This window comes from Martes martes, assembly GCF_963455335.1.
Source record: "Martes martes genome assembly, chromosome: 3".
NCBI lineage: Eukaryota > Metazoa > Chordata > Mammalia > Carnivora > Mustelidae > Martes > Martes martes.
Genome location: NC_137890.1, coordinates 183,222,005 through 183,243,417, shown reverse-complemented (window position 1 = coordinate 183,243,417; position 21,413 = coordinate 183,222,005). Strand labels below are relative to the sequence as shown.

Here is a 21,413-nt window from a genome sequence, read left to right as displayed (position 1 = left end):
GATAACAGGTAACTACCTCATGGGTGTTTTGAGGATCAAATGCATGCCTGGTCTTAGAATAAAACATGTTGCTATGAATATGTTTGTCAGAAAGTCATTAAAAACTTTCATAGTCGGGGCGCCTGGGTGGCTCAGTGGGTTAAGCCTCTACCTTCGGCTCAGGTCATGATCTCAGCGTCCTGGGATCGAGCCCCGCATCGGGCTCTCTGCTCAGTGGGGAGCCTGCTTCCCTCTCTCTCTGCCTGCCTCTCTGCCTACTTGTGATCTCTCTCTCTCTCTCTGTCAAATAAATAAACAAAATCTTTAAAAAAAAAACTTTAACAGTCTCAGAAATTACTATCAGAGAAGAAGAATAATTTTCTTTTTTTTTTAAAGCCTGTCTTATAAAGGCACTATCACTAAAGGTAATAGAGAAGGTGGAAATCAAACCTGGTTGCCTGACTCTGTATCAATATGCTAAGTCTGTGTTTCCCCAGGTCCTGTTTCTCCACTGTTAAACAAGAGCTACAAATAAAACTGCATGAGTATAGGGATGCCTGGGTGGTTCAGTCAGTTAAGCATGTACCTTCGGTTCAGGTCATGATCTCTGGGTCCTGGGATCGAGCCCCGCATTGGGCTCCCTGCTCAGCGGGGCGTGTGCTTCTCTCTTTCCCTCTGCTGCTCCCCCTGCTTGTTCTCTCTCTCTCTCTGTTAAATAAATAAAATCCTTAAAATTGCGTGAGTATATTCATGAAGCTTTTATAACCACACCCATATTTTAATTCAGTGAGTCAGTCTGCTGTGCAAATGTCTTTGCTTAAAAACGAAACTACCTAAAAGGAACTCCTCTCTAAGAATTCTATAAATAGGGCTCCCTGCTGAGCAGCCCACTTCTCCCACTCCCCCTGCTTATGCACGCGCTCTCTGTCTCTCACTCCGTCAAATAAATAAAAAATAAAATCTTGAAAAAAAAATAATTCTATAAATGCAAAATGAGTTGAGGAACAAAATACCCTGTTTAAATTGATAAAAATCTCAAAAAATAACTGAAGCAATGAATAAATGCATAATTTAAGTAAGAGTTGGAAGAATAAAAATGATTCTTCTAACCAGAGTTATCAAGTGAGAAGTAAAAAAAACAGGGCGTTGATGGTAAAAGTACATTTAGAATCCTCGCTGAACACTGAGTGCAGAGAGTTGTTGTTTTTTTTTTCGATCACACTGCCGTTTTCCCATAGTTAGTATCCCCCACAAAATACACAAGGCAGGTGGGCAGATGAGTTTGGATCCTTGAACTCAGGAGAAGGCACTCTAGAGTTCATGCAGTAAATGCCTCAGTGGGTCTTGAGACCTGAGCTTTATATCAGAAGAATTCGGATTTTGATTTTTCTTTTCTACAACCTGCCTGTTGTGTGATCTCCTTTGGGTGTCGAAAGAAAACAAACAAACAAACTTGTTATTCTTTTTTCCACTTTTCATTTTTATTTATTTATTTATTTTTACAAACAAACTTGTTTTCCTCTGCTACTATCACACCAACACTTCTGGAACACTTCTGACATAGACGGCTACGATTTTTCCATACCAAGCCAATTGTCTAAGTCTCGGCAGACACCCATCTGGGTGTCCTGTGATTTAATCCAATTCTGACACTAACCAGAGTTAGCACAGACCTTAACTAAATTAGGTTAAGGGCTCAGTGCCCTAAGACTGCCCCCGACTTGAGACACCAGTCACGAGTTAGTAGGTCCCCAGAACATCCATGGCTTCTGTCTGATTTGGCTACAACCTGAGGGTTCCCATGACCCCCTTCTCAGGTTCAGTCATTTGCTAGAACAGCTCACAGAACTCAGGAAAACCGTATACTTACTGAATGAATTGTTTGTTTGTTTTTTAAGATTTTATTTATTTATTTGACAGAGAGATGACAAGTAGGCAGGGAGGCAGGTAGAGAGAGAGGGGGAAGCAGGCTCCCTGCTGAGCAGAGAGCCCGATGTGGGGCTCGATCCCAGGACCCTGAGATCATGACCAGAACCGAAGGCAGAGGCTTAACCCACTGAGCCACCCAGGCGCCTCATAAATTATTTGTTTATTATTTGAAAGATTGGATTCAGCAACAGCCAGACTTAAGAAATGCATAGGGCAAGGTGTGGGAGAAGGAACATGAAGCTTCCAGGCCTGCTCGAGGCAGCTTTCCCTCCCAGCATCTCCACATAGTGGCCAGTCTGGAAGCTCTCCAAGCCCCTTCAGGTAGGGGTTCTTACATGGAGGCCTCATGTAGAGGCACGATTGATTAATTCATTGGCCATTATGATTAATTCAGCCTCAGCCCTGCTCCCTGCTTCCCAGAAGTCTGAGTGGGGTCGAAAGTTCCAGGTCTCTGACCACGGTTCTCTGGCATCCCGGGAGCCCATCCCCCTCCAGAGGCTACCCAGGAGCCCCAGTCACCTCCTTAGCATCTTATTAGCAAGAGACACTTAGCACTTCAGAGATTCCAAGCGTTTTAAGAGCTCTGTGCCAGGAAAAAGAAGCCAGAGATCAAACATATATGTATTACTATATCCTGGATATCAAGTAATATTTCAGTATTGACTTTAGTCAATAGACTTAGTCCTAAGAGCTTGGCCTTAATTCTTCCATTGAGGATGAAGGACTAAAGAACTGAAAATATCAGGGCGCCTGGGTGGCTCAGTGGGTTAAAGCCTCTGCCTTAACTCAGGTCATGATCCCCGTGTCCTGGGATCGAGCCTCGTGTCGGGCTCTCTGCTCAGCAGGGAGCCTGCTTCCTCCTCTCTCTCTACCTGCCTCTCTGCCTACTTGTGATCTCTGCCTGTCAAGTAAATAAATAAAATTTAAAAATAAATAAAAAATAAAAATAATATATCATAATTATAATAAAATTAAATAAAAATTCAAATAATGACAATACAGAGTTTATTCGCTGCAACCCATTCCCCAGAGATAATCATTGTTTGCTGTTTGGAGTAGATATATAGAGACAATTTGTATGTGTGTGTTGTGTGTGGTGTGTGTGTGTGTGTGTGTGTGTGTGTGTGTAGATCGCTAGATGAATATATATTTAACTAAAATCATGCTAATCATATTCTGTGACTTGGTTTAGTCCCACTTAATATATCTCACATTCCCGATGTGCATAATACAGACATAGCTCATTCTTATTAATGGTTCCATAGAAAGACATTTTATGTACATAACATCTTTATTTAATTACCACTTTTTTTTTTTAAGATTTTATGTATTTATTTGACAGAGAGAGAGATCACAAGTAGGGAGAGAGGCAGGCAGGGCGGGGGGGCGGGGGGGGGAGCAGGAACCCTGCTGAGCAGAGAGCCTGATAACAGGGCTCGATCCCAGGACCCTGAGCTCATGACCTGAGCCGAAGGCAGAGGCTCAACCCACTGAGCCACCCAGGCGCACCAAATGACCACTTTTGACTGTTTTTTTCTTGAATGGTTTTTTCCTTTTCCTTCTTCCTTCCTCTCTTCCTTCTTTCCTTTTTGTCTTTATCTTTTTTGCTATAGTCTGAGTTCTAGTTTTATTTCTCGCAGTAATGCTTTTGTAATCTCTGCTTGCCCATTATCTGACACATTAAATACCGTAAGTTCTGCAGTAGTATTTAGTAAAGCCAATATTAATTTTAAGAAACTAATAAAATTATAAAAATAATAAAAACATAAATACAACAAGACATAAAATATAATAAAAGGAATCAAATGTAATGATAAAAACAATTTATAAGTTCACATTTTTTTTTCTAGGTGTACGTGTCGGCCTATTTAAGCAAATGGCACCCTAAATCTTCAGGTCCCTATAAAATAATTTCTGTTGCTGCTTGGTTATCTTGGATTGCTCCTAGTCAGGTGTTAAATTTTGTCTTACTATCTGTGGTTTTGTTTGCAGCCTCCCAGGCTCCTCCCACACGTGTGGTAGACAAGGAACCTGAGTCATTGTCCCAAGGAGAGGGAGAAACGTTCCCCTGTTATGACGTGGAACCGTTGTTAGTAGCCTTACCGGTAGGTTCATTGGTGTCTGGTCAACGTTAACCACCAACTTTTCTCTCCACCCTCCACACCCCCAAAAAGAAAGAGAGGGAGACAGACCCTGTTGTGTACTGTTTGATGTAAATGTTCCCAGCACGGCCGATTTCACGTTACTCACATGACATCAGTTCGATGCCAGAATTTCTGAAAATCTGACAATGGCTTTCCCTAGCTGGTTTGAATGGACTCCAGGACACCACCAGATTGTTGTGAAATGGTTCTGTTCTTATCTGTGCCACTCGATCAGGGCCAGCGTCCTGAACTTCTAGCCTGTGTGATCCCCGCTCGGCCCATGCTTTCTTAATAATCAGCGGTCACGGTTTTAAAATTCTTAATCACGTTTGAATAAGGGGCCTCACATTTTATCTTGCATGGAGCTCCACAAATTATGTAGTCTGTCCTTTCCAGAGGACAAGATTCGGGTTCCTATAGTGCCGAGCAGTAGAAGGGTGAGTACAGGGGAAACAAGGCGAGATTTGCAGTCTGTTTCTTAACAACGTGATCATGATCCTTGAGAGACACATATGACGGGCTTCCCTGGGATTTACATTTCTTCCCAGTAGATTTGGGCAGTTTTCTTTTGCTAACATCAGTCAGCCTCAAGGAAGTTATCATGGCCTTCGAATTTTTTTGTTGTTTTTAATTGTGGTAAAAGACAACATAAAATTTACCATCGTCATTATTTTTAAATGTGCAATTCAGTACTGTTAAGTACATTTATGTTGTTGTATGACCGATATCCAGAACTCTGTCTTGCAAAATTGAACCGCTCTCTCTATTAAACAATAACTCCCCATCCCCCTGCCCCCCCACCAGCCCCTGGCGAACAGCCTTCGACTTTATCTCTCTCTAAATTTGGCTACTCTGTTTACCTCGTATAAGTGAATTCATACAGTATTTGTCTTTTTTTGTGACTGGCATATTTCACTTACTATAAATGTCCTCGTTAGAGTTCATCCATGTCAGAATTTTCTTCCTTTTTAAGGCGGACTCATATTTCATCGTGTGTCTGGGCTGTGTTTTGTTCATCCCTTCATCCTTCGGTGAACACGTGGGTTGCTTCCGTCTTTTGGCTCTTGTGAATAATGCTGCTGTGGACACGGTCGTTGTTTTTAAAGATTTTATATATTTATTTGCCCGAGAGAGAGAGAGAGAGGGACAGGGAGGGAACACAAGCAGGGGAGGCTGGAGGGGGAGAAGCAGGCTTCCTGCCGAGCGGGGAGCCCGGTGCGAGGCTGGACCCCTGGACCCCGGGATCATGACCTGAGCCGGAGGCAGACGCCTAACGATGGAGCCGCGCAGGGGCCCCTCTCCTTGAGTGTTTGAGGAACCGCCACACCGTTTCTCACAGCAGCAGCATTATTTTCCATTCCTGCCAGGGATGCATAAGAATTCCAGCTTCTCCGCACCCTTGCCAACGCTTGCTCTTTTCTCCTCTCAATGGTAGCCATCCTTGCCGGTGTGAGATGGTATCGGTGTGAGATGGTATCTCACGGTACTTTTGATTTGCATTTCCTTAATGATCAGTGATGTTGAGCGGCTTTACGTGGGCGTGGTGACCATTTCTATTCTCTTTCTTGGAGAAACGTGTGTTCAAGCCCTTTGCCAGTTTTTTAATGGGGGGGTCTGTGGAAGTTTTCTTTTTTATTCCTTAAAAAATTCTTTGATACCTCTTTACGTCTTCCATGATTTCATATTTTTACATTGACCATTTTTAACCTTTAAATTTGGAAATAATTTCGATCTTACGGAAGCGTTGAAAGAACGTGAACGAGAACACCGTGTGTACAGTTTTACCAGGCTCCCCTGCCTGTTGTTGACTTTTACCCCATGTGCCTTAACCTTTGCGCGCTTTCTCTTTCTCTATCACCTATTTATGTAAACACATATTTTTTTTCTGAACTTTTTGAGTAACTTGCCCACATCGTGGCTTTTTACTGCTGAATACTTCATGGTGTTATTTCCTAAGAATAAGGATATTTTTGTACAAAACTATAGTACAGTTCTTGATGCCAGGAACGTTTACCTAATACAATACTTTCATCACATTCAGGTGCCATGTTTCAATTTTGTCTGTTATCCAGTAATATCCTTTGTAGCTTTTTTCCCCTCTAGGACGTAATTCATCTGGGATCATTATGGTATTATCATGTCTCTGTAGTCTCCCTTAATCTTAAACATTTCTACATTTTCTTCTTTTTTTTAAAATATTTTATTTATTTATTTATTTGACAGTCAGAGATCACAAGTAGGTAGAGAGGCAGGCAGAGAGAGAGAGAGAAGGAAGCAGGCTCCCTGCTGAGCAGAGAGCCTATGCGGGGCTCGATCCCAGGACCCCGAGACCATGACCTGAGCCGAAGGCAGAGGCTTAACCCACTGAGCCACCCAGGCGCCCTACAGTTTTTCTTTATGACATTGACATTTTTGAAGAATATAGTCAGCCCCACTACCATCTTTAATTTAAAAAAAAAAGGAATTTTCCTCATTTTTGGTATGTGGTTTACCTATGATTCGTTTCAAGCTATGTATTCTCCCCAGAATTACCTAAATGATGCCCTGTCACATCTGGAGGCAGTGGTGTCCATCTGCCCCCCAATCTGTGATGCTAATTTTGATTATTTGGCCAAGATGTTGTCTGATTTCTTCTCTGTACAGTTAGTTTTGTATAGTTACTAATTTTCCCTTGCAACTAATAAGCAAGTGGTGGGGAGACATTTTGATACCATAAAAATATCCCACTCAACGTTAAGAATTTCTGCTAGATTGAGTACCCATTGGTGATTCTGGTGTGAGTCAATATTTACCTTGTTGGTTGCAAAGCAATGATTTTCAAATTCCAGTATTTTCTCCACATTTATAAGAGCCCTCCTTTCTCCCCCAGAAGTTTTTATTCTGCTCACTAAATTTAATCCTTCTTCCCACCTACTTTTTCAACTAGTTTTGTGTATGCCCAGATACTTAATGTGAGTGTAGAAAACACACACACACATGCACACGCGCGCGCTCGCAGGGCTTTGCTCTTTGCCTTAGAGATTCAGTAGTTTGTAAGGGTGTGGCTCAACTTTGGTATCTGAAATGTAGCTGTTTTGCTGACCTTGGACTCTGGCATTGGCTTGATGAAGGGGGCTAGCCGTTGTGGAGCTGAGAGTGTAGGAGGTTCTGGAAGGCAGCACCTCACATTACATACCTTTTTCTAGATTCTCGGGGTTGAAAGGTGTCTTAAAAATTGTCTAGGCAATCCTGCCCCTGGATAAAATGGAATTTGGTGAATCATACCAAGTTTCGTTTGCACCTGGCCGGTTTTCTTATGTAAAAGAGCACTGCCAACCATTGCATTTAAGGAGGGCATCACATCCCCTAGTTGATGAATTTAACGTTAAAAACCAAATCAGTGTATTTCAATAACATCCCCTAATTAATGACTTGAACATTAAAAAACCAAATCACTATTTTTTTTAAATTTTTTTTAACTTAATTTTATTTTTTTTTATTAAATTTTTTTCCAAATCACTATTTTTGAGTGTGGCATAGGATCTTCTTGGGGAGGCACATCTCTCTGTTGAGACCTAACAACAGCTTCCTTTTAAGGCTTTATTGGACCCTTATTATTTGTAAACAGTAGAAAGAAGCATGAATGTGGCCAGGCCACAGGTCATTCCTTCCTCTCTGACACAGAGATTTGGGGGTGTCAGCAGAAGGGGCGACATTGTCAGAGAAATTAGCCAGGCAGACCTTAAAACTTGTCTCTCGTCCCTGTTCTGGCCGATTTTATGAGCACAAGGTAGGAGACAAATCAGGAAAATCTGGGGCAGAACCTAGGGAGGTTCTGTTGCCCCGAATCCCAGAAAATCCATTCAGCTGCTCTCACAACCAAGTGGGCAAGCCCAGTAAGCAGCCTGTTTGGCCCCTGGATGTGGCCGAGAGAAACTAGCATTTTGCAGGAAGGAAAACTCGGCTTGGGGAAAGAATGGCCGGACGTGTTTTGGAAAGTGAAACTGAGTGCTTTTGCAGTTTTGTTCCTCAGAGTCGGGGAATCTGGTATTGTGCAGTCTGGGAGTGAGGCATGCAGCTCTCCGGTCTGCCTTAAAGCTAAATTCCCCTCTTGTAGCCAGAAGCCCGGAGGGCTCCAGGAGGAGGCAGCCTGAGAGACTTGGGGGTGACTTGCTGGTCACCTCAGACAGTCTCCTAGGGCTGCCCACACACGGCCAGTGACAGCGTTGGCCCCTCCCCAGAGCACCTCTGGGGTTGTTGCAGGCTGAGGGCAAGGGGCTTGGAGTGGAGTGAGTGGGCAAGATCCCAGGACCCTGAGATCATGACCTGAGCCGAAGGCAGAGGCTTGACCCACTGAGCCAGATCGAGAATGTTACATAGGACTTACGGCAAAACTGACAGGAGCGTATACTCAGAGGAGGCTACATTCCATTCCTGCCCCCCCTTCCCCTCCCCCAGATTGCCTTTTTTTTTTTTTTTTTTTTAGTTATCTTATTGTTACTTCTGGAAAAAAAACCCCAACCATGTCTCCCCTTCTTTAGCCCATTAAAATACTATTCCTCGCTTCACTTCCTTCATGCCACGGGAGCTCGTGGAGAAGTGTGCAGTGTCTTCTCTGTCCTGCTCCACTGTGCGGATGGACCGCAGCTCTTTCCTGCACTTTGTCCTGCTGGACATTCGGCTTCTCTCTAGTCTTTAGTTGTTCCAAATACTGCGGTGAATAAATATTCTTGTGCTTGTGCCGCACATCGTATTTTGGGCACTGTATCTTTGTGAACCCCCTCCTTTGAAAGCAAGAGCATCGATTCTCTTTTTGTCACCCGCTGCTGACCTTTCCTGGGACTGGGGATAAGGTATCCTTCCTTCTCTGCATCGAGTCCGGCTTCTCAGCCTTCGTCCTAGCTGTGGATTTCCTGCGTTTCATTCATTTCCTGTTTTCCTGAACAGAAGGGTTCCCGGCAAGATCAGCCTTCAAGGAGTAATGGCAGGTGTTTCTAATACACTTCACATAAGTTGGGTCAGAATGGCAGGAGTAGAAACATCCGATATATACCAAGCAATGTGAGGTGACTTGGGAGAGAGTTAACAAATGAGTCGAGGAGTCATTTCTTAAGTCAATCCAGGCACAGACGATACCAGGCTTTTCTGCAGAGGATGGGGGGGGGCTGGGTGGTTTCGGGTCTGAGGCCTTGCGCAGTAACATCTGGGGAATGCAGGGAATTCCTCTCCCCCCCCCCCCCGCCCTTCAGAATGAACTCACCCTCTGGAACGAGGGATGGAAAGCCCTACTAGGGCTGAGACCCACAGGCCCGCATGACAGAGCAGGATGCTGACTCTGTGGAAACATCTGGCGTGTGGCTCCAGATGCTGCTTTGTGTTTTGCAGAGGGAGAGAGGTCCTTGGTGTGTTTAGTGCCTTGAATCCTTGCCCAAAAACCATGATCTCAGGGAAGATATTCCAGAATCGGCTACAGGGCCGAATGGCTTATGAACAGGTGTAGCCTCTCTGTGATATGTACTGATTATCAGAGGCCATTCTTTATTTTGTTTTATTTTATTTTTTCTGGAAATGTAAACTTCAGAGTCCAAACCCTTGGCTTTCCTAGGAATCTCTGCTTTCCGCCTAAGCAGGAGATTACGTGATACAGTCTCGATGGGAGTTACCATTACTGAGAACTTGTCATGTGCCAGCCCTGATCTAAGAACTTTCTAGGGCTTACCTCATTGAATCCTTCAGTCACCTGGAGATAGGTACCATGGTTATTATTGCTTAATGATGAGGAAGTGGAGACTCAAGAGGTCTAGTACTTTCCTCAAAGGTCGTACAACTAGAAAGGACGGAAGCTGGGGTCTGAACCCAGCAGTCCGACTCCAAGGCTCCCCGCTCTGAAGACCCAGCTCTCCCTCTGTCTAGCTCCAGGGGGTCCGACAATGGCTTCTCTGAAAAGTGAAAGTTTCTTTCAGTTTTGCAATTCTGTGGTTTGGAAGTTGGGACATCCCTGGAGCATTACCTTCTCCTAATGTGAGGAGTTCACAGGTGCTCTGTACAACCACAGGCTGGCTCCCTTCTGGTGTGTTCTATGGTCCGGGGAAACTGAATTCCTGCAGCCTGAGCTGTGCACCCAGGACTGACCCTCAACTGTAGTTAATAATTAACCCTGGCCCCAGAGACGAGGGCAGAGCTTGCTGGGTTCTACTCAAAACTTGCAGGGTGTGGGAGAAGAAAAGCTTCAAGTTTCATTTTCCTGTACTGTCATGTGACAACCCGTCACTGGCCTCATCTCTTGGGCGGATTCTTATTTAGAGGAACCAAGGAGGTTGCAGGAACACTTCAGAACAGTGCAATGCTTAGCAAGTGCCCAAGATGTGACTCTATTAATCCCTGGGCTGGGGACTGATTTCCGACCCGCCCAGACTGGGTCTCTGCACTTCCCTTGTCTCCCCTCTTTCTGAACTTCTTGGTGTTCGAGCAGCTTCTCGGTATCCATGTTGTCCCCCACCCAAACTTTCGGCTGGAAACACTTGAGCGGATTCATGGGATCTCGACTCCCAGCCCATCTCCTCTGTCAGGAAATCTAAATGTTTGGGGACAGATATTTGAAGAGTCTGAGGACTTCCCTTTCCAGGCGACAGAGCAACCTGGTCTCCGCGGAGATGTTGGGAGCATCTGCCAGCGCTCTCCCTTCTGAAACAGAGGTTTTAGAGGGTTTCTTCGGGTCTTCTCTCCCCGAGGGTCCATCCCTTAACGACTCTGAGGGCTCAGGGCTGCTCCCATCACTGTTCTTCCTCTCTCTGTGAGTTCACCTTTGGCCGCGGAGGCAGTGCTGTCACCAGCACAGCCCCATAGAGCCTTTGAATTATTTCCGGGTGGAATTTTCTTTTCTGTCGACTGAAGCTGATCCTTTTCTGCTTGGATCAAAGACATGCCATGTTTTTAGGAGATCATGTGAGCCCCCCAGAGCCCCCCAGCCCCCCGAAGCCCACTCGGCTTATCTGTCGTCACAGGCTGTTAACCGGGTAGCCTTCGAAAATAATGGCGTGTATTTCCAACTTCTCACTGTGATCTCTCCCTTTTCGGAGGAGTCAGACTACTCCAGGATCTTACCAGCGGACAAGCGATAAGCATCTGATAGATTTGTTATCTCGTTAGATCCTTACTTACTCTTTCTTCACTTGGCTGATCCGGAAAGCAAGACGTTTTGCATAAGCTCTTGATTTGTCGAAGTTAAAACACATATTCTGTTATTTGACGCTGCTAGTTGACAGTCTGCGGTCAAACCAAATGAAGTCTGAATTTTAATCAGTACCTGGCATTCTACCTTAGACTTACGTGATTAATTCCAGGCCAGGATCAGAACCCTGGAGAGTGCTCAGCCTTTGGTACCGATAGTTGGCGTGGCTGGTTAGAAACATGGAACCCTTAAAATGCGGATTTCCTAATAAGCGGTTCTGTCTCTTCTTCTTTCAAGGAGACAGGTGTGTACAGGATGGATCGGAAACACAGAGGCCACTGTGTCATTGTCAATAACCACACGTTTATGTCAATGGACGACAGACCAGGGACTGATAAAGATGCTGGTAAGAACATCTGGAATAGTATATCAAATGCAAGTTGGGGATCTTACAATCACTTTTTTATTTTCACGTTTTCATTCTGTACTTTTAACCTTCCATTTAAATGTAAGGATGATATTATAAATATTGTAAATGTCTCTGGCCTCTTGTATGTCCCCGGTGCCATAGTTCACCTGGGCTGCACTAACGAAATACCATAAATGAGATGGCTTATAAACAACGAACATTTATTTCTAACAGTTCTGGAGGCTGGGAAGTCCATGATCAAGGCTCTGACATTTTGATGCCCGGTGAGAGCCTGCTTCCTAGATGGTAGTCTTTGTGCTGCAACCTCACTTGGCAAGAAGGGGTGAGAGAGCTTTCTGGAGTCTCCCTGTGGGCTCTACCTTCACAACCTCATCACCTCCCAAAGGCCCCGCTTCCTCATCCCCTAACCTTGGGGGTTAGGATTTGAATCTATGGATTTTGGGGGGACACAAACTTTTTGTAATTTAAATTTTAGGTAATTACCATACAGTGCAGTATTGGTTTCTGGAGTAGAATTTAGTGGTTCATCACTTACATACGACACCTGGTGCTCAGGGACACCTGAGTGGCTCAGTTGGTTAAGCGACTGCCTTCGGGGTGATCTCAGGGTCCCAGGACCGAGTCCCGAATCAGGCTCCCAGCTCAGCAGGGAGTCTGCTTCTCCCTCTGACCCTCTCCCCTCTCATGTTCTCTCACTCAAATAAATAAATTAATAAAATCTTTAAAAACAAAACCAAAAAACCCCACCCAGTGCTCATCATAACGAGTGCCCTCCCATCTCCCATCTACCCATCCCCCACCCACCTCCCTCCACCAACTCTCAGTTTATTCTCTAGTGTTAAGAGTCTCTTATGGCTTGTTTCCCTCTCTCCTTTTTTTCTTTTCTCCCTTCCCTTATGTTCGTCTGTTTTCTTTCTTAAATTCCACCTATGAGTGAGATCATATGGTATTTATCTTTCTCTGACTGTCTTCACTTAGCATCATACCCTCTAGCTCCAACCATGTCATTGCAAATGGCAAGATTTCATTCTTTTTGATGGCGGAGTAATATTCCATTGCACGTATGTATGTGCACACACACACACACACACACACACACACATCTTTGTTATCCATTCTTCAGTTGATGGACATTTGGATTCTCTGTATAGTTTGGCTATAGTTGATAACGCTGCTGTGAACATTGGGGTACATGTATCTCTTTGAATCTGTATTTTTGTCTCCTTTGGGTAAATACCCAGTAGTGCAATTGCTGGATCATAGGGTGGTCCTTATTTATTTATTTATTTATTTATTTGAGAGAGCAAGAGCGCAAGGGAGAGTAGGAGCAGGGGGAGGGGTAGAGGGAGAAGCAGACTCCCTGCTGAGCAGAGAATCCAATGTGGGACTCTGATTCCAGGACCCCGGGATCAAGACCTGAGCCGAAGGCAGATGCTTAACCGACTCGACTGAGCCCCCTAGGTGACCCAGGGTAGTTCTATTTCTAACATTTTGAGGGACCTCCATGCTGTTCTGCAGAGTGGCTGCCCCAGTTTGCATCCCCACCAACAGGATAGGAGGGCTCCCCGTTCTCCGCATCCTTGCCGGCACGTCTTTTTCTTATGTTTTAGCCATTTTGACAGGTGCGAGATCGTATCTCAGTGCGGTTTCAATTTGTATTTCCCTGATGCTGAGCGATGTTGAGCATCTTTTCATGGGCTACAAACATCTGGACCATAGCAGGGGTGTCACCAACCTGCTGAAAGACAGACAAGAGTCCTTGACCACGTAGGACTCCATAGCTGGGGGGAAAGCATGGTGCGTCTGCTGGAGAAAACCTGTTTGAGCCCTGGCTTCTCCACGAACCCGTTGGTGACTGTGGGAGAGTCCCGGGCCTTGGCTTTCTTATCTGGGACGTAGGGTGAAACCCGTGCTTCTGCTTACTCTCAGGACCATTGCAGTAGCCCCGTGGGTACTATAAAGAGGCAGGTGGTAAGTTGTAAAATTTTACTGTTACGAAAACAAAAAACTCCAAGCTTCAGGCTCTTTGCTGTGCAATTTTATAAAACTACCCGCATTGTTTCGTCCCTTCATTTTATTTCATTCCACTCGATCTCATTTCATTTTATCATTTCCCCTTTCTCTCCTCTTTTTTTTACAGAGCACTTGGAGCATGTGTTTGAGTGGCTTGGGTTCAGCGTACGTGTATATGACAACGTGACCAAAGGATGTCTGGACACGGTTCTGCAGGAATACAAGTGTCATCCAGGCCATGCTGACGGAGACTGCTTCGTGTTCTGTGTTCTGAGCCACGGGAAATACGGAGCTGTCTACTCTTCGGATGAGATCCTTGTTCCCATTCAGGAGATCACGTCTCACTTCACAGCCCAGGAATGTCCCGGTCTGGCTCATAAGCCCAAACTCTTTTTCATCCAGGCCTGCCAGGGGAAAAAGGTACAAGCTCCTGTATACATCGAAGCAGATGCTGTAAATCCTGAGCATGTGGTCCCTTCCCTTCGGAAGAGTATTCCCGATGAGGCGGATTTTCTTCTCGGCCTGGCCACTGTCCCTGGCTACCTAGCCCTTCGGCATGTGGAGAACGGCAGCTGGTATATCCAGTCTCTGTGTAATCATCTGAAGAGCTTGGTCCCAAGGTGAGAGTTTTGAGTTGTTCCGTCCACCTACCTCTTTATCCATCCATCCGTCTGTCTATTCATGCACCCATCCATCTGTCCATCCTTTGATCCACTCATCCTCCGTCATCCATTCATCCATCCGTCCATCCAAACATCTGTCCATCCAACAAACCTGTATTGAGCACCAGCATAGAACTGGAAAGGAAGATACAGAATTTAAAAAAACAAAAAACAAAAAACAAAAAATACAGTCCCTTCCCTCAAGTTGCTCACAGTCTAGAGGGATAGAAAGAATAAATGGGGGGAAGAGCCTTCCCTGCGGCCAACGCACATTGTAAAGCATAGGTGTTGCCGGGACCCACAGAGCTAGGACCTCACCCAGATTTGAAGGATCGGGGAAAGCTTCTAGAGATGACAGGTGCATAACTGGGACGAGAGGCCTGCTGGGCAAGGGACCCGTTTGAGCAAAAGTAGGAGGGTCTTTCGTTTGTTGGTGCTGTGAGTGGCTCCTATCTACTGAGTGCCTCTGCGTTGCCTTCTGCATTATAATACCTTTGGTCTGCCGCCGCTCTGACAGCTTTCCTTCTGGGTCTGCCCCGTGCTCCCTACCTGCTGCTCTGGAAATGGACCTTCACCGTGGCTTAGCACCTGGACCCTGTTCTCTCCCTCTGTGGCTTGGCACCTTAAGCTATGCCCGGAAGCTGCTTTCCCGCAGCACATCCGCACGTCCCCGCCGCGCGCGCGTGGCCCTTGGAGCTCATGCTGAGTATGCCTAGTCCTGCGTTGATCTGCTCGACCCTCTCCAGCGGCCTCCTGCTCCGGAATCCCCACTTCTAGGAGCGGTCACCGTGCTCTTCTGGGAATTCGGAACTGGAAACTCAGAATTGGAATCTTGACTCACCTTTAGTTTTTCCTTCTTCTTTGCTGTTCCCTCTCCATCCCCACCGCAGTCACCGAAGACCAATGTCCTGTGACTTCAGGGGCAGGGCGGTATTTGCCAAGGTCTTACCGTATGCCTGCCATCCTGGGTACTGAGCTAGGAACTTGGGGTACGGTTAGGAACGAGGGAGACAGACTCTGTTTTCATGGAGCTTACTGTCCGGGGAGAGGAAGAGAGATGATGAAAACAGTAAGTGAGGGAGGGGCGCCTGGGTGGCTCAGTGGGTTAAGTAACTGACTCTTGGTTTCAGCTCAGGTCGTGATTTCAGGGTCACGGGATTGAGCCCCATGCTGGGCTCCGTGCTGAGTGGGGAGTCTGCTTCCGACTCTCTCTCCCTCTGCCCCTTCCTCTCTTTTCTCTCTCAAATAAAAAAAAAAAAAAAAAACTTAAAAAAAATGGAAGGCAGTGACTATTTAAATTAATAGGATAACTTCAGGAAGGGCTATCTGTTGTGGAGAAAGCAGAGAAGATAAGATGGAGAATGGAGTAGCCTCTCGAGCAAGGCTTCTCGGTAGAGGTGATCTTGTAAGTGAGACTGAGTGACAGGAAGGAGTCGGCCGCAGAACGAGCCAGGGAGGGGGGCCCAGCTGGCGGGAGGCAGGATGCGAGGACTGAGAACCGGGCAGGGCCTGAAAGTAGCGATCGTGTGAGGAGAAGTAGTAGTAATACTAATGACGGTAAAAAGGACGGTCACGGGCATATTGTGGCCAGGGTTCTATGTGCTGTAAATCGCCTCGTTTCTTCCCATGTAGCCCCTACAGTGGGTCCTGTCAGAGTCCGCAGTTTAGAGCTGGGAACACTGAGGCACGGGGAATGTAGCGTGAGGTGAGCCGCCTTGCCTGCGGCCGCGCGGTCACCAGGGGATGGGGCCATGATTCACCCCCGAGCTCTATCTCCAGAGACTGGGCTTTGCTTCCAAGGGTTCGAATGGCCCAGCCCTGGAACGTTGTGGGAAACGCTAAATATCCTACAACCCCAGGCTCAAAAGCCACCTCCTCTGGGGCGTCTTCTCCTCCCAGCAGGAAGTGGGCCTTTTCCTCTGAACTTGCAATGGAACTTTTTTTAAAGATTTCATTTATTTATTTGCTGGGGGGGAGGGGGCATAAGCAGAGGGAGGGGCAGAGGGAGAAGGAGAGAGAAATCTAAGCAGACTCCCCACTGAGCAGGAAGCCCAATGGGGGACTCGATCCCGGGACCGTGGGGTCATGACCTGAGCTGAAGGCAGACGTTTAACTAACTGAGCCATCCAGACCCCCCCAGAGAGGGCATTCTTAATAGTGGGGTCTCTCTCTGTCACCCGCCTATCTATTCATCCTATCTATCTATCATCTGTCTCTCTGTGTATCTACCACTTTGGTGAGAAACATGGAAAAATACATATAACTATATACAGACTTCCTCTGTGGACCAAGTGCCTTAAAATGTAGTATGTGAGGCACCTGGCTGGCTCAGTCAGAAGTGCATGAGATCTTGATCTCAGGCCGTGAGTTCAAGCCCCACACTGGGTGTAGATCACCTAACAAAAAGAAAAAAAGGGCACCTGAGTGGCTCAGTCAATTAAGCATCTGCCTTTGACTCAGGTCATGATCCCAGGGTCCTGGGATCGAGCCCCACGTTGGGCTCCCTACTCAGCAGAGAGCCTGCTTCTCCCTCTCCCTCTGCCTGCCGCTCCCCTGCCTGTGCTCTCCCTCTCTCTTTCTCCCTCTCCTTGCTTTCTCTCCTAAATAAATAAAATCTTAAAGTATGAAAATGCAAGATGTGACTGTGATAGTGTTCTTAAATACTAAATGTAGAGCCGAAAACTTCATATAATTTAGCATTTCTTTTTTCAGCTTTGAAATAGGCATTGCTTTATATGTGGCAGGATGCCGGTTAGAATCTTGGCCTGTTAAACTAGGAAGAAGCCCCCCGCTTTAGGGTTCTTTCTAGGACCTTCCTATGATGCGATTTCTGTCTCCTGATTGCCAATATTTTTTCCTTATCTGCCCGCAGAAATGAAGATATCTTGTCCATCCTCACTGCTGTCAACAATGATGTGAGTCAAAAAGCAGACAGTCAAGGAAAATGGAAACAGATGCCCCAACCTGCCTTCACACTACGGAAGAAGCTAGTATTCCCTGTGCCCCGGGAAAGACTTTAGGAAGAGAGAGTTCCCGCGGGCTCTTCGACTTGAAAGGAAGCTTTGGTTAGCCATTCCAGGCTCCCGCCCCTCGCAGGAATCCGTGACAGGCGGTGAGCTGTCCTCTGTCTGTCATTCTAATAACTGGAAATACCCTATTTTCTGACGCGGCCAATTCTTTCTCTTCTTTTTTCTTTTTGACAAGCCCGAATGTTAGAACACTTTTCTTTCTTGAAGCTTCGTATGGTAGTCTTGGGTTTAGTTGCGTGCCCTGAGAGAAGGCAGCTCGGCCTTGGTTTGCGCATCCGTGAGGGAAAAGGTGGAAGCAGGTACATTTTAAGATTCCTTTGGGCTCCAAGAACCACTGTCCTTAGCCTTAGCTGAGCTCGAATACTCTCTACATGACCCCCCCACCCTTGTTATCCCCGTGCGTCCCCGCTGCATGGCCTTGTTTTGGACCCTGGATAACGGTCGAGAGCACGCACGGTTCCTTGACCTTCTGGGCTCTCCCCTTCCGAAGGCTCCTCTCCCGCACACCTGCCCAGGTGGAAATGTGGCCCGTGTGATGCCCGTTTCCTGCTTCGGTGTAAGGAAGGTCTTCCTGCACGCGCTGTTTCCCTCGGCTTGGGTACAGGTTCGGCTCCGGGGTGCTGACCGCCTGAACGAACAGACACACCCTCGACCACTCTGGGAGCCGAGACTCTACGGCGTGAGGTTCATCCCATATTGGGCAGAACGTCTCGGATGCCGGTGACAGAACATTCACGTCAAGCCGACTAAAGCAAAGAAGAGCGCGGACTCAGTCTGCACCCTCGTGCGTCCCTCTTGGCCAGGGGGGGTCTCGGTGGCTGCGCTGGGCTGACTGCGGTCAACGGCCCCTCCTCGTCACCCACGTGCTCTGTTCCTCTGGCCCAAAGGATGGAGGAGAGCGACAGCCTGACGGTCTGAAGCTGTTCACGGGGCTGTCGTTCTCTCCTCGGTCAGAGACTTGTCCGGCTGTGCCTTGGCGCGTGTGGTTCTACTTAGGAGCCCTGATATTTTTTACATTAAGGTTTTGAATATCTTTATTTATGTGAACTCTTTTTTTCTTTTTCAATTTCAAGAGGAATTTCTTTTGCAGCTCCTGAAGGAGGGAGGGTGAATGTCGTCTCCTTAAGGCCTTTATGTCCAGACGAAGAATTTGGGGCCCCAGGAGGCCAAAGAGATTCACTGCCGTCCCCCAGACTGTTACTGTTTACAGGATTTGATTTCCCACTGGAGGGAACTGGGATGTCATGGGACCCAGCAGGACTTTAGGAATGTTTCCTTGGATATGCAGAGGTTCGTGAAAGATGTCAGGGAATGAAGACACATCACTCTCAGTGATGCCTGATTTTTAGTGAATCCTGTGGAAGTCGCATTAATTTGTGGGGTATTTGCTAGGAGAGACAGTCACATACGTTTTTTTATACTTGTAATGACGTGGACGGAGCGAATCATTACATGGATTGGAATGTAGCTTCGCCACAGAAAGGACCCCCAATGCACACGTCGGAATGATCTTCCAGAACAGTGTTTGTACGAGTCAGAACTAACAGCTGGTGATTAATCTTTGCCCAGTTGAATATACGCAGCTTTTAGCCATTTCATAAAACTCTGCGAGTGAAGGGTGGTGTGGTTCAAAACAAAAAGCCAAGAATCTGGACAGGGAAACCTGGGGTTTCCCTTTGGTCCTGTGACCCCCTTGCTCTGAGACACTAAATCCAGCTGGTTTTTTGAGCCTTATCTATGAAGTAGAGAAAAATGACTTATTTAAGATAAGGATTTAGGGGAGTATATAATATATGTATATTATAATAAATATATTATGTATCTCTCCATTTACGTGCAGTTGACGGGAGGTACATAGACGACCTTTAGGTGGCAGTAACCTCAACGCAAACAGCAGAATTTGAGTTCCTTTGTGTCTAATTCCAGCTGAATCATGGCAGCAAGTCGCTTTAGCAGTCCGCACCGAGGTCCTCTGAGGGAAACACTGGTTCTGCCCTCACTGATTCAGTGTCCCCAGCAGCGACAGGCCAGCTCTTGGCTCTGAACTCAGCTGGGGAAAACACCGCTAAGGAACTCTCCTTCAGCAGCGACATCTGGGGTTTGATGCTGAGGTCCCCCCGGTCCCGTGGGTCTATTCCATATTTCTGTTGTGCTGGAACGTAGAGCCTAATGCAAGGTTAAATTCAGCCCACAAGCTTGCTTTTCAGAGCTCTCCGGCAAGCCCCGAGGAGTCACTAGACGCTGATGACCGTAAGTCGTGGGCAGATGCAGACACCAGGAGCACCCCCATCCTTCAGTCGTTTCTCCTAAATGGAGTGTGTACACACTTGTCCCTTATCTGTGTGTGTGTGTGTGTGTGTGTGTGTGTGTCTGTGTGTCTGGGGATTTAGAGCAAAACACAGGAGGGGATTTGGTCCCAGGTATATGGCAGTGGCTATAGACACGGTCTGCCCAGACATTGACGAATGAAATGCGCAGACTGAGTGAGGTCTCTGTACATTTTGCCTTCTGTGCTCACCCTACGAGGGCTATAGTTAATTTTTTCTCTCTCACTTTTTTTTTTTCCCTTTCTCTCAAAAGTTTGGCTTGGACCAAACCAGATGAAGGAACTTTCCAGATGTGGAAACTTTTTATAGAACCTTATGCAAGTGTTAGTTATTTAATAGTACTACTACTGGTGTTTATTATTAGAGATACTAGTCACCACAGCGTCCTCTTGGCCTTTGCTGTGGGGCCTCACCACGCTCGTGGGCCTGTTTGATATCACCAGGGCTCCCTTTAGCCAGGGCTCAGGTAGTGCAAACAGGCAGCAGGTACAGTGTGGTTACTGATCATCAGAGCAGACACTGACCAGTATAACACTATGGGGGGTACCACTGTACAGCAGCCCTCTTCCAGCGACCCGGTCTCCACGGTGGGAGACCAAATGAGAATTTGACCTCGTTTTGTAGGTGACTTTTGTGCCGTACTTGAGTCCTAAAATCTTCCTGGACCGATACCTTCTGAGTGATTTAGTCACGTTCTTAGCCTGGAATTCTCAGGTCCTTGGAGGTTTGTGGATTTATTCTCAGGGTCTTTGAGCCTTCCACCTGCCGTTTGAAATGCTGTAATTTCTTTTTGGTGATAATCTTCAGTTACTGGAGTGGATCCTGTCTCTTCTGTATGATCACTTTGTATTTTAGCACGGACAAATAACTTTTGTGCCCGCATCCCAGTGCCCCCAGGAAGTGATGAACTTTACCTTGAACTCTCTAATGTATCATGGATTAGGATTCAGGACCAAAGGTCCTCAGACCTGTTGGCAGGTACCAGTAGTTAATTTGTCTGGAACAAGCTCCAGTCCATCCTCTCGAGCCGTGACAGATACCTAGTCTACCATCCCTCTGCCCCTGCTCAGCTCAGCGGGGGGAACTCACACTACACGCAGAGCCATGGCTTTGGGAGTTTGGAAGGACTCTCGCTAGAGAACCCACGGTCCAGGCTTCAGTGTCAAATGGAAGGACTTGGAATTTTGTGTATCTCCTGTTTTGCAGCCTTGCCATCTGGTTTCCCTGTGAGACTAGCCCTAATTGTCCTTTTCCGTGTTGTGATTTGAACCTGCTTACAACCTACTCAACTATCTTCCAGTAAAGCACATGCTGCTTGTGACAGGTTACTTTGTTTCTGGTAGGGTCTGGCTCTCCTCACAAGTCTAGTTTGCCTTTAAGGATGTGGTAAGAATATCACATTTGTGGACAAGACACATTTGTATCTTTCAACAGCAGCTGCATTTCTGAAAATGAAATCCTTTTTTAAAAGTAGGAGGAGAAATTCCATGTTTAAAGAAAGACTGATTTGCCAGTATAAACAACCACTTTGTAACATAACTTTTGCATATGTGAATTTTTAAAAGGATTTTTCCTCTGTTGAAATTTTGAAATTGTATGGATTTTTACTTTTTAAATCTATTTTTGTACAAGTGATATCTTTACATTGCCCAAAGAGAACACAAAAGAGGTTCTCAGGATAAGTTTTGCCTGCATTTCTGTCCACCAAATGCCCAGTGCTCCCACCTCTGAATCCCAGAGATAATTTAAA

At 46.3% G+C, this 21,413-nt stretch overlaps 1 protein-coding gene across 1 annotated transcript; it reads left to right on the top strand.

The window, feature by feature from the left end:
* Nucleotides 1-3,903: 3,903 nt before the first annotated feature.
* On the top strand, nt 3,904-18,371 carry CASP10 (caspase 10). The gene is made up of 4 exons (XM_080799296.1): nt 3,904-4,013; nt 11,500-11,608; nt 13,773-14,265; nt 17,180-18,371. Exons 2-4 carry the CDS (start codon nt 11,518-11,520, stop codon nt 17,325-17,327), a joined length of 732 nt encoding a protein of 243 aa, XP_080655422.1. The 5' UTR covers nt 3,904-4,013; nt 11,500-11,517; the 3' UTR covers nt 17,328-18,371.
* The last annotated feature ends 3,042 nt before the right edge of the window (nt 18,372-21,413 follow it).